The sequence below is a fragment of the Pseudonaja textilis genome, chromosome 2 (genome assembly GCF_049901715.1).
Source record: "Pseudonaja textilis isolate UNSWEBS1 chromosome 2, rPseTex1.2, whole genome shotgun sequence".
Classification (NCBI taxonomy): Eukaryota; Metazoa; Chordata; class Lepidosauria; order Squamata; family Elapidae; genus Pseudonaja; species Pseudonaja textilis.
In genome coordinates, this window is record NC_141991.1 from 121,335,650 (window position 1) to 121,349,521 (window position 13,872).

Genomic DNA, 13,872 nt, shown 5'->3' on the forward strand with positions numbered 1-13,872 from the left:
AATCTTCTATCGAGAAGACAAATGTCACTCTGCTGTCATATACTAAAACTCTCATCCTGATCTTTAACTGGGTGAAATGGTGCATTGCAGAGCAACGGTTTTTGAGGCAAGGTACCTCAAATGGCTAACTTACAGAATGTGCTCAAAATCCAGAACCCAAGATTCTCAAGGGATCAATTTGGGAAATTTGTAGCTACCTGCTTCAGTGCTACAGCACCCGGGGTTTTTATTTTCAATATTCTGTGACAGTTTGCCAACCAGTCTTGCAATCCCTTGCTCCCTTCCCCACCCAAGCAGCAACAACCATCAAGCAGGAAACAATAGTGTAATCAAAGAACCACCAAGAAGAAAACACTGCCTGACCAATACTGACAGGGTAAGCTACTGTTTATAAACAGAGAGCAAGCCTCTCCCCTTTCTAACACCAAAGACGTACCTAGTTGGATAACTAAACATCTGCAAGCAAACAATCAAGTTCAGAGAGTACCAAGTAGCCCACAAATCTTAATCCATGTATGTCTGATTATTCTGGCTCTAACAAACTCTTTGCACAGCTAGCTTAAATTCCCTCACCCAAAAAGTACTTGTGGTGCTAAAACTATTTTGTACAAGAAAATAGTGCTAGAAATGCAGAAAACTATTTCAAAGGTGATCACCAAAAACAGCGGCCCTATAATGGTGAGGTTGAAGGACATTTCTATTTTAAATTAATTTCCTGACTGTCCTTAAGCATTAAGTATTACTAATCTTGCTGCACTCTGTGCACTCTTGCTTCAACAGAGGGAATAGGGGCAGTGTCAATTAACCGAGCAGTGATTATTGTTACAGATGATTAGGCATTGGCAGCCCAGCAGAGAAATTAAACTAAAATTAAACATTCAACCATTCATGATGGCTCTCATTCAACTGGCAACTAGGCCATCCCAGGGTTGGTTTGTTTTTTACACCAAATAGTAGGAAATAACAGGAAGTGTCCGCTGACTGGCCACCAAACTCGGATATTGCTCCAAATATATGTTTATTGGCAAATCAGGCCTGCTCTTGATGTGCTCTCCTGACTGAAAGAGAACTAGCAAGAAAATAACTTACCTGTATTTAACATCAGATGTGAGTCTATTTTCCACCAGCACATATTAGGCATAGAAAATCAAACTTGTCATTTAGCATTTTTGAGGAAAAAAATCTCAAATTTACAAAGCCTCAAAAAAGCAATCATGAGAATATATTTTTTTCATCTTTGAACCCAAATTGTATCTATTTTAAAACTATACCAAATACAGAACAAGGAAGGAGCAAGGATGGGGTTTGATTTTTGATTTTATTTATGATTTTTAGGGAATAGGTCTATTTTCTTTTCAGTTCTTTCATTATGAAAGATAACTTTTCTATACAGAACTCACACACACAAAGTAACAAAATCCCCAACACAAAATATTATTCCTCACAAAGTCCACACTTTATTTTTAAAAAAGTGATTATTTGGGTTCATAAAAGGGTTAAAACTTAATATATATAATATGTGCAACTGTAAACAGATGTATGGGACAAGGCGTCAAATGCGGTTATACAGGCAGAGAACTTTAAAAAAATTTTTAGCTTCAAGACCAGGTTATAGTTTATATAAAAATTAAAAATCGTATAGTCTTTTTCTTCATCAGCTAAAATCTACAGAATTATCTTAAACTCTAACCGTCATCCCAAAAAATCTTGACAATCTATTATATTCAGTCATTTTATCATCTTTAAAATCTCTCTCAAGCTTTTAAACCTTTGTAGCAATTCTTTAAAATTTATTTTTTTTTACATCTTTACAGCCTTCCTTCCAAATTAATGGAAAGACACACAAAAACAAAATCCAAAGAGACAAAAAATGTATACTGGCTTTAACTCAAACCTTTATTTTAAAACAACGTCCAGTGGTTTTGTAAATGATAAAAATTCCCCCCTTCTCTACACAAATGTCATCTTATATACAGTTTTAATTACTTTAATAATCTGTCATTACCTCCTACTGTTTTGTAACCGTCATAGATTGGTTTTGCAGAAGCAGCTTTGCACTCAAGAACATGGTTCTCATCTTGCCACAAGTTTTTGTTTTTTTTTAAAGACACTTTTGCATGCTAACCCTGATTTTAAAAACCCCCTCTTGTCCTTCTTCTGACTTCGACTATGCACACGTTCTCTCTGCACTGTCTGATTGATCATCTGTGAACTGTGGTCGGTTAGATGCCACTCTTATAGGCGTATTGGAGGATGTGTGTGTTTAGAAACCGGAGAAGGGAAGTGGTGTAATTGTGCGTTAAACAATCTGAATGATAACATTGTCAGTCGAGAGAGCCTTCTCCATCAAGACCCTCTGACATTATGCTCCTCTTGCACGTCAACTTCAGTTCAAGGGTACAGCAGTCTTCCAAAGTTTCGTTCAACAGCAGGGAGAACACATATTTTAAATGGTGAAAACGCATTTCTGACTGTCTCACCTGTATAATGCCCATAGTTTGCCTTCGGTTAATAAGAAATTTCCCTATAAGGGGGGAGGGAGATGCTGCTGGGCAGATGGCTCTTTAGATACTGGTTATAAATTGATTTTTTTTTCTTATTTTTAAAAAAGGAAAATATATATGTATACACATAGGAAGCATAGAAACAAGCTCTTTACATGCTTCCTACCCAAAATTCTGCAAATAAACAAGTGTATCTCTCTCTCTCTCTCTCATTCTCTCTCCCGAAGCTCCCATCCCACCCAATGGAGGGGGAGGGCGGGGAAGGTTCTGCAGAGATCCACCCAGCAGTCCAGAAGAACCCTGCAGGCAGGGTGTTCTGCTCCCCATGCTATTTCAAATATATACACAATATATTTATATATTTATATATATATTTATATATATTTATTTATTTATATAAATAGATAAATAATCCCAAACTCTGCAATGTGCCCACATCTCTCAATCTCCTCTGTTTATATACACAGACATAATTATACATCCACACTCGCACGCATCCACACGGTGAGCCTTCAGAGCAGCAAGTTGATCAGGGGAAGAGGAGAGAGGGAACCGACTGCTTCTTTACCGGAGGGGACGAGTCTCACTGTGAACCAGCTCTCCGCCACCTGACACGGTCAAAGAGTTCGCCCCGGCCTTCTTAATTCAGTGAGCATTTCCCTCTTCTGGCCCACAGGCAAAAGGATCTCTCGGGCCTGGGTCTACCAACCAAGCAGCTCTGCTGGGGGTGGTCTCAGGTGACCTGAAGTTCTCTCTCCTCCTTGGCATAGTCAAGCCACCTCGTTTTGCAGTGCGTCCGGCTCTTCTGTTGATGGATGGGGATTCCCAGAGCTCTGCGGTTCAGCCTCCAAAGAGGTCCAGGAGACTGAGGGCTACCTGGGGTTGCGGGGGGGAGGAAGAGAGAAGAGGAGAAGAGGCAAAGTCCAGAAGAAGACATTTCTCCCCTCCCCTCCAAATCATTTCCCATGGATGACAGGGCAACTGTGGCTCTCCGTGTTCGGGGGACTCAGAAAGAAGGGCGGCACAGCGAGGGGCTCACATTAGAGAGAGGGAGGGGAGAGGGGGGGAAAAAAGACACCAAAATCTAACGCTTCAAATGAGGTAGGTTCAAGTGCAGATGCTCCTCGCACATGGAAGATTTCGGGAGGGGGCAGGGCTAGAGACAGGGGACGTTCTGTTTCCAATTCCTGCAAGGCAGCGCCTGCTTTCTCTCGGAAACAGACCGATTCCTAAAAGCACACGTATGTACACCCGCACTCACACACAAAGTTTAAATCCAACACCCAAAAAGTAAAGAAAATCCAGAGGGAGGTGCTCTGGAAAGTGGATTGTCAAGCTAAAACAAGTCTCTTTGAAGTCTCTTGTTACCTTGGTAGATTAGCAAGCAATAGAGATTAGGGGTTCTTTTTTAAATTCTTCTTGCGTCCAACACGCGCACACACACAAAGGGGGTGCGGGGGGGGGAACCCTACCAATTCTTCCCTAGCCGTGCTGCAGCCCTCTTTTCCCAGCTCCACTAGACAGAATATGCCCCAGGGCTCTCTCCCCCACCCCACCGCAGTATCGTTCAGATAGTCCATTATATACAGGTGCACCGGGGTAGAAGGATCCCCCATTTTGCCCGCAAAAAGAAAAATACTAAAAAGAAAACCCTGAGTTCCAGTTTATCCGTTTCCCCACCCCGGGTGGAGTTGCTAGCGGCGGCTGCCTTTTTGTTGGGGGAAAAGTCGGTTTGCCTTGTCAAGAAGGAGGAGGCAACCGAACCCAACTGCCAAAAGAACCAACTCGATGTAAACCACCAACAGTATTGGCTTGCAGGGGCGGGCAGGCTGACATCGCCCCCTTTTTTTAAATCTGGGTCCCGGCTACCCCACGAGCATGTTGGGATGGCAGGTTCCAATCATGCTTTCCTGGGGTGACTCTCGGCCATGCTGGCTGGTTGGGAGAGTTGGCAGGAAAGGCCTCTCTCGCCCAGCCGAGGGCACCACCTGTGCCAGGCTATCAGGTTGGCCTCTGCCTCGTCAAAGAGCCCCTGGGGGCTAATTCATCCACTTCCTGCAGTTCCAGGCTCCACAATGGCACGGGATTTTGTGCTGATCATCTTCAAAGTCAAACTGGTAATCATACGTCAGCTGCAGGAGAAAGAAACGAGAACAGGGTAACTCAGGCTTAATTCGGCCCCCCCTTTTTTTTCTGGGACCACTTACAATGCAGGTGGCCCTCGACTTAATGACCACAACTGAGCCCAACATTTCTCTTGCTAAGCGAAACGTATGTAAAGGGAATTATGCTCTATCTGATCAACTTTCTTGCCACAGCTGTTCGGTCAATCGCTACAAGTTGTTAAGTTAGTAACCCGGTTGTTAAGTGAATCTGGCTTCCCCCATTGACTTTGCTTGTCAGAAGGTCGTAAAATGGGACCACATGACTCTCGGGACCCTGCAACCAGCATAATAAATATGAATCTGTTGCCAAGTGGATGAATTTTGATCACGTGGCCACGGGAAATGCTGCTATGGTCAGCAAGGGTGAAAAAACGGCCACGGGTCATTTTTTTTTTTCAGTGCCGTTGTTAACTTTGAACCGTTCAAAGTTACAACGGCATTGGGGAAAAAAAAAAACTTAAGGCTGTTTGTCACACTTACGACCATCGTAGCGTCCCTGCAGTTGCATGATCAAAATTCAGGTCCTTGGCAACCAGCATGTGCTTATGATAGGCACACTGTCCCAGGGTCATGTGTGTCATGCCCCTGGTGGAGACTGATTCCTAGGGAGAGGAGGAACAGCCAACAGGGAGTGGGAGTGTGGCTCCGGAGGTTGTGGAGGAGGCTGGGGAAGGGCAGAGGCCAGATCGGCAGTCAGAGGAAGACCCAGGCCCATCCCCTCTCCATCCTAGGGCATGCAGGGAGGAGAGGATAAGGGAGAGATTGTGAATGTCATGGTCTACGGGGGAGGAAAGGGCCTTGATCCTCTTCATGGGCTGCAGCTGTGAGCACTGGTTAAAAGGACGGACATGCGTATGGGCCAGTGCTGGAAACAAAGCGTGGAAGTATCTCTAGTCTGTCGTTCCTCTCTGAGTTTGGCGTCCTTCTCAGTGTGTGTTACGATATCTGTGGACGTCTTCAAGCCCTTATCTTGCCTGGTTCCCTTAATTGCTTCAGTGTGGTTTGTGTTGTTTTTACTCTTTATAATGTATAGGCATTTTTAGTTTAAACGGCATTTCCTCCTTTTCGTAAATGCTTGCGGGTGAGTTTTTTGTCTCCAGTCATTTGGAGCTTTGAAGCAAAGAGAAGGAATAAAAGGGGCTTCACCTGTTTTTATGACTGTGTTTATTTTGTATCCCACTCTGGGTCATCACAATGTGATTCCCCATGTATAAACCTTCCTAGCTGGCTTCCACCACCAAGCGAAGACAATGGGGGAATTGGCTTTGCAGCATGACTGCTGGCCGTGGCACAGAGCCTGAGGTGGCCCCTCCTTTGGGGTGGGGGCAGTGGGGCTGAGGTCTGGGGTCAGGGGGGGTCAGGGGTGGCCAGCTGAGGCTGCTGAAGACCCAAGACTTCTCCTTCAGCCCCAACAGCCCCCCACAAAGTACTGCTATGCAGGACGGGGGGAGTTGAAACATCCCTCAGTCGTAAAGGCAGGCAAGCAACCATATTTTGATCACATGACCCCTGGGGTGCTGCAACAGCTGTAACTTCAGGGACTGGGCTTAAGTTTGTTTTGTTCAGTGTGATCGTAACTTTGAACAGTTGCTGAACGAATGGTCGTAACTCAAGGAATACCTAAGATGTTGAAAAAAAATCCCAATATTTCAACGGATGTATTTTCTTTTTCATATGACTGTATACAAACACCTGTCAGGCATTGGTACAGACAAGGAAAGGAACAAATGCAAACACGTAAAAACGAGATATTCATAGCCCCATTGTCCAGAATAGGCAAGCCAAGTAAAGCCTTTGTGTAGCATTAAAACCAAAATGAAATAAGCTGTAACTTTTTTTTTAATGTGTACTCTCTTTTTCATTTAGGATACATATGGCACTTACCATTTTAAAGCAATGGATTCATTACAGGAGAAAGGCAGAAAACTTTCTCCAAAGCATAATAGTAAGGGAACATAATGTAGAAAATTGGTTGAAGCTTAGCAGATCAGTTTTGTCAATAGATAAGTGAGAGATCACTGTATGTTCTAGCTTGAGTTGAACAAGAATAGATAAAATACAACATTCTAAGTAAATACGCTCAAAGTGTATTACAACATGAAATCTAACCTTTTATTATCAGTCAGGCATTTTCCTTGTAACATTTTAAGAGAAATTGTGCACCATATAGATAGTCCTCAACTTACAATGGCAATTGAGAGAGGCATTTCCATCACTAAATGATGTAGTTGTAGAGCATAACTGTATCGCTTAGTGACGGCAAGCCCTGCAGTCCTGGTTGCCATTGTTAACTGAATCCCACAATAGTTTGATGAGGCAACTTCCAGAGGCAGTGGGGAAGTCGGCTGGAAGTCATAAGCGCCAAGTCCACTGACCGGTAACTGGTTGTTGCCAGGTGAGGGAGAGAACGAAGGGGTGTGTGGGGGGAGGTGTGGGGGTGCAGGGAAAGGTGAGGGAGAGTGTGCAAGAGGCACCGCATAGGTTGGGGAGGGTATGCAAGAGACAAGGGGAAGAGTTGGAGTGGGCCAGGGAGTGTGTGCAAGGGTGTGCCTGAGAGGAGTTGCATAGGCAGGGAAGGTGCAAGGATGTGAGGCAAAATACAGCATGGATGCAAGGGGGTGCATGAGGGGTGCAGCTTGGGTCGGATTGTCAGGAAGGGTGTGCAAAGGTGTGAGAGATGTCACCTGGGTCGGGGAGGATGCAAGGGGATGCCCAAGAGGTGTGAGGGGTTGCATGAGGGGTCAGGGAAAGGGTTCACAGCAGCCTACGAGAGTTGCAGCGCAAATCAGGGCGAGTGCCTGGGGGTGCGTTAATAGCTGTTGTGGCAGGAGTGCAGAAGGGCTATGGCAGAAGGGGGAGGCTTGCCCCAGGAACACGTGACTTCCCTGCCAGCATCTCCACTGACTTCTAAAGAAGTCAGCAGGAAAGGTTGCAATCACGTGTTCGTGAGGCGCCTGGCAACCAGCTGTACTTGTGACTTGATTGCCATTTGTTCAATGCTGTCATAACTGGGAACGGATTGCTGACTGAATCGGTTGCTGTCGTAGATCAAGGACTACCTGCAAGTTCATTTTTGGGCTGTCTTTGTGTGTACAATAATGCAATATTCACCTCCTCTCCTTTAGGTATTCGGCGACTTGAGATGATGATGATCTTGTCTTCCTTGTCAAAAGTCACAACCTCAGCCACACAATTCGGTGCACACGAATGATTAATGTACCTTGGAGGGGATGAAGAAGGAAAATCATGCAAGGGTTTACCTAACTTTACCTAATTTGCTTTCCCTGTATTTCAAATGAGGACTTGAGGAGTAAAGAAACTATTCCCGTTTAAAATCAATGAAGCCTTTAAATGGATCGACAAAGCTAATAATTTTTAATTTTGTAAACGGATACTTATAAATTCAAATTCACTCACCTGGCAGGGCCTCCTGTTAGGGTGGCATCAATCACATGCTCATTATTGATACGGAACATGTAGATGCCTCGGTTCTGGAAAAGCATGAAAAGAGAAATTATACAGCAAGTTTCACGTTTCCTTCATGCTTCGCAGATTTACCATCAATTTCAGCTGAATTTAGATTAACTGCTTTGGTAGTACAAATGCTAGGGGACAGGCATGAGATCGCTCTCTTTTGAAAAACTCTTAACATCAGCTGACTTCATCCACATCCAGCACCAAAATATTTAGATTGAAATGTATTCATCCGCTGGCTGAAGAAACATCAATGTATACAGGTAATTCTTGATTACAAATGGTAACTGGGACTAGAATTTCAGTTGCAACACAGTTATAATCTGCAATATCATGTGACTACATCACTTAGCAGCGGCACTCCCCGTTGCCATTACTAAGCGAGGACTGTAGGTCGTTGAATTAGTTCCAGGTAGTTTGCAAGACCCAGGTAGGTGCAGCACCTGGGACTGGCCGTTTGACAATTGTGGCAAGAAAAGTTGTAAAATGGGGCAAAATTCACTTAACAAGTTAGCAAAAAAAATTGGGGTTTAATTGTGCTCGTAAATCAAGGGCTACCTGTATGTGATTGCATGGGTGCTGTGACAACTGGACCTTCAAGGACTGGTTCTAAGTGTTCTTTTTCAGCACCATCGTAATTTCAAATGGTTGCTGAAAGAATGACCAGTGAGCAAGGACTATCTGTGTATACTTTTACCATATGAATATGGGAAAAACTCAAACACACTTGGTAGAGAACCACATGGAAATGTAAACAGACAGAAACCAGCTGGTTTCTTCACCTTCAGAAAGCAGTGCACTGCAAAATACGAGTTCTTTCAAAACAGAATCTGGGTAAGCTAAAAGCCTGCTAGCACCCACTTCAAAACTTTGCCTAGCTTAAAATTGCAAATGTTGCAATGAAAGAATATAGAAAAGCTTCAGAAGAAATAGCACGCACAAAAAATTGCAGCTGCTTCCTTTTTTGTAGAATGAATCTACAGAATGATATAGGGTTTTGATGGCATGGACCGATGCCACTCATGTGATAATGACTTATACATCTTCATTGTAAACTATTCTTCCCCAATTAAAGGACAGAACAGAAATCAGGGAGAGAATCATCCAAGTTCAGTGGCAATCAGAGATCTAGAAATACCAAATATCCAATCAGAATCTGATTCTGATGGAGGACTCTTCATAAGCAATAACTAAGCCAAGTAACTTTCTCACTATAAATGTTAGCCTAGAATACCCTTTATAACAGGGTTTTCCCCACCTTGGCAACTTTAAGATGTGTTGACTTCCAACTCCCAGGATTCCTGAGTCATCCATGCTGGATTGGGAATTCTGGGACTTGAAGTCCACATGTCTTAACGTTGCCACAGGAAATACTTGTCTACAAAGACCTATTACCCAAGTGAAGGCCACCCATCCTTCCTGTAATTAGAAGTGGATGTTTCTATTTCCTTAGCACAACTATATTCCAGTACAGAGTCCTTATTCCACCCCTTACCTGCTCCTCATAGATCTTCTCCCGCCTATTAGCAACCTCGTTCCGGATGATGGTGCCAATGTATTCAATAACCATTGTGTGCTTCTCAAGATCCTTGGCAGCATAAAGCCCAAGCCCCTGGATGCGGGATCGGGCCAGGTACACATTGTTCTTCCATTCGGTCTTGAGACGGCGATACTGTGAGGACTTGGAGTGCACAAACTGCTTGCTATAGGGTGTGTTTGTTTCACCTGTAAATGTACTCTGGTAAGCTTTGGACATGCTGGTGCTGTTCAGAGTGTGGGGCCTTCAAATTACATAGGGGGAGAGGGGAGAAAAACAAATGATATGAAGCCCATCAGTAAAAGTAGTGAAGACTTAGGATAAAATACAGAGATTTTGCGATGCAACTATCATTGGGACTGTGTTGGATATGTAGAACTTAGCTTCTTCGGATCCTAATTGCTGAAATTAATTGATAAAGTTCTTTGCTGTTTCCAGGTGGAAAAAAAGACCTTTAAACCATAAACTGTAAAATAGGTATATAGTTTAAAAGAACAACTCAACCCTTAACCCTAACAAAACCATTTAGAATTTGCTTACCTTGCGTCACACAGCTGGAAGACGAATCTTCAAACATTATGACTTTATCCAGTCCTTATAAAATCATCCAAGTCAACTGCCCCCAACCTTTTGGGCACCAGCAACCAGTTCCATGGAAATATTTTTTTCCCCGCAGACCGGAGAGGGTGTGATATCACATGCTGCCTGCATCCCGCAGATGGGGCTTTGCTTGTTTGTGCTGAGCGTTTTCTGGCATTTTGTGGACTGGTGCCCATCCACAGACCAGGGATTGGGGACCCCTGATCTAAGTTAGAGGTCACTCACCACATCTTGGGCCAATGAATTCCACAACTTAATTTTGCACTACTTGCCCTCTTTCACCTACTCTAAATCTCCTAATAAGTTTCACTGGGTGGCTATTGGTATTAATATATTGACTGTAACAAAAGAAACATATATTCCTGTAATTTTCCTATATATCATTCGTGGCTTTGTACACAGTATGTCACCTCTTCCTAACCTGAACAGACCCAACGTTTTAGCTTTTTTTTTTTTAATAAAGAAAATCTTTGCTTCCTTTAAACATTTTGGTTGTCCTCTTTTATAGCTGTACTACATCCCTTTTCAAAGGTGGTGACTGGACCCGAACATGGTATGTTAGATGCGGTTGTACCACAGATTTGGAAGAAAAGGTAAGAAACACCGGATTCATTCTTCGCTTTGCAAAGCTTCTCAAGTGGCTCCTCTTGCCATTACAATAGGGCCACAAAAACAGCACAGGAAGCTCTCTTGTTTTAAATCAAAAGTGGCTGGCTATGCTCTTTCCTATCAAATAGAATTCTGTCCCAGAATCTTCTGCATACATTTTACTCTCTCAACTTGATATCTCAACGCGGGTTCTTCACTGAAGATGGAGCAACATAAATGCCGTTCACTCACCGTTTGTAGTGTGTAAGGATTTTGGGTTCTGATCGAGCACAACCGGTGGGATTGATCATGAGTGGCAGCTCCATGAGTGGATGACGTCCATAGCGAAACAGGTAATTCTGGCAGCTCTCTACACCAGGCAGCTGGGAAGAGAAGAAGATTTGGGGGCGGGGCGGGGGGGGGGAGTTTCACTTAAAAGGCAGTAAAGCTCAGAATGGTCAGTGATAACAAGAAAAGACACCATTGTGACTAGACACCATCAAAACCAAACATAAAACAATAAGCGGAAGCCAACTAAGACTGGAAAATGTCTAGTGAGCTGATCCATAGAATCTCTGAGAATCGGACACAATTGAATGGACTACATCATCAATATTTCTACTGCATGAACAGTCCTTCCTCCTGGTGCTGAGTAAGACATAGGAAGACCCAGAGTCAAGTCTACCCTTAATTAGAGTGGCTGACTCGGTAACTATTTGTGACTCACTGTCACCTTAATCTATCCCACAGGGTGGTCAGTATGGAAAAACAATCTTGCCAGGGCTCCTGGAGAAAACACGGTATGAATGGAGAGTAAGCCAGTCCCTCACATGAGCCCACTAAAGCAAATCTGTTCCCAGAGCATAACATTCAAGGGGATATCAATATGATAGTAGCCTCACTTCCAGAACTGGTCTCATTAATCAGTTTATCAGCATCAACTGGGAAGCATGCTGTAGGTTGTATTTCTGGGACTGTGGCTTTTTATTAAAATTTTTATGAGCTGTGGATCAACCTATACACAGCAATGAGAGCATCTCACAGAGAGTGTAAGTTTTTGTGACAAATACAACATTACCAAGATGACACATTAATTGAGTGAGCCCCACTGAAAAAGGGAACAAGGATAGGACTTAAGTTTAAGGCATCTTCAGTTTGTTACTCTAAGCCAAGGAAACATATAGTTTATTCAAAATTAATATGATCTGCTTTACACTATACCAAGCATGCTTGCTAAATAAGACCATGTGTCTTGGTAGACTTGTAATAGAAAGTTAGTCCGTTCTGCCACCAAGTTCTCTGTCAATAGAGACTGGAGGACTTATGAATGAGGAGTTACTATGGTCCACCAAGACTATCAGTCTTGCTAGTTCTTTTTTCTTAGGGTTAGAATCTGAGTGGCCTATATCTAGTGATGGGTCACATAGATAAATTTTAGATGCTGCTAATCTACCACCTACTCTACTTCACAGCTTCATTCCTGAAAAATGGCCAGGAAAATCCTAGAGGTGGTAGTTGTAGTCTTTGTGTGTGTGTGTGTGTGTGTGTGTGTGTGTGTGTGTGTGTCAATATCCATGCCAAGATTGTTGTTAACTTGGCATTTCCCAGTGTCCATGACAGTCATGGGAACATCCCTATTCATCAGTCTGCCCACACAGAAGGCAGGATATATCCTCAATCTGATTTAGTTGTTAGATTTGAGCTTGTCATAAAAGAGTTGAATGATGCCCCTTAGGATCAGATCATTTCCTGTCAAGATTTGGCTGCTGGCACCAGTTTTACTTCCTGATTCAGGGTTCCTATTTCTTGCATTTGGTACATACGGACTCCGCGATGCGCAGAACAGCATGCACTGTCAAGCCAAAGAGCTCTTCTCCCTTTAGATACTCAGGGAAAAGTCGCAGCATGTCAGCTTCCTTGCGCATCATAGCCACCGGTTCGATGATGCGGTTCCAGACGGCTGTTACAAGAGAGGAAAAAGGAAGAAGAATTGAAGACGAGACAAGTTCATTCATCTGAGACAGTGAAGTACACATTTGCCGAGGGAGAGAATCAGAAACCAGATTCCAAATATCTCAAAATGCTTGGCCAAATACACAATCATCTATAGTTTCAGACAATGTTCAGGAATTCAGGCATAAAAATGCAATACCTAGAGATGGCACAAACGTGCATTCAATAACTGCTAAGTAGATACATGCAACCAGCTCCCTAAAAACTGACTGACAACAGGGGCAGAATTGGGCAAAAGACTTGTCTTATAATGTCCATGCCGAGAGGCATCCACCCTGCGTTTGTTCCACCAAAACAATTTGTTCTACTTATTACCTATTTTCTGTACCTCAATATTAACACTCCACCTGATATAAAGAGTACAGGTAGTCCTTCAGTTAAAAATGGTAAATTGGGACTGGAATTTCCATTGCTAAGTTGATGCAGCCGTAAAGCACAATGACTTCATCACTGAGTTACAGAAATTTCTGCACTCCCTGTGACTGCTGTTGAGCAAGGATGACAAGTCATTAAATGAGTGCCAGGTGACTCTCAAGCAGGCTGACAGGCAGGTAAGTGGCTGCAGATGGGTGGGGGAGTGTGAGCAGATGCCAACGAGGCACAACAGGAGCATAGGTGGGTTGGCTGTTGCCAGGTGAGGGAGAGTGCATGCGATTTACCAGAGCAACTTGCAACCTTCCCTTCCAGCTTCCCAGTTGACTTTGCTTATGGGAAGCGGGCATAGAAGGTCACAAATGGTGATCATGTAACCCTTGGATGTTGCAACTGTTGAAAGGGGGGAGTCGGTTGCTAGGCATCCAGATTTGATCACATGACTACAGGGATGCTGGGACAACCAGAACTTCGAGGACTGGTCATTTAGTACCGTTCATATAGTGCGGTTGTAATTTTGAACGAGTGAGCCGTCATTAAACAAGAACTACCTGGATGCTCGTATAATTTATACCGTGTCTTCTAACTGTAGAAATGGAATAGGTACTGTTTACTGACA

At 43.5% G+C, this 13,872-nt stretch overlaps 1 protein-coding gene across 6 annotated transcripts in view; it reads right to left on the reverse strand.

The window, feature by feature from the left end:
• Positions 1–1,434: 1,434 nt before the first annotated feature.
• Positions 1,435–13,872, reverse strand: part of KMT2D (lysine methyltransferase 2D) — a 113,355-nt gene continuing 100,917 nt past the window's right edge. For all 6 annotated transcript variants that reach the window (XM_087925102.1, XM_087925099.1, XM_087925100.1 and 3 more), the window contains 6 exons: positions 12,692–12,828; positions 11,121–11,251; positions 9,639–9,924; positions 8,087–8,160; positions 7,781–7,889; positions 1,435–4,636 (listed from right to left, as the gene is read on the reverse strand). In XM_087925102.1, the coding sequence (XP_087781228.1) occupies positions 4,544–4,636; positions 7,781–7,889; positions 8,087–8,160; positions 9,639–9,924; positions 11,121–11,251; positions 12,692–12,828 (830 nt within the window). In that variant the 3' untranslated portion in view covers positions 1,435–4,543. The remainder of the gene's footprint in view (positions 4,637–7,780; positions 7,890–8,086; positions 8,161–9,638; positions 9,925–11,120; positions 11,252–12,691; positions 12,829–13,872) is intronic.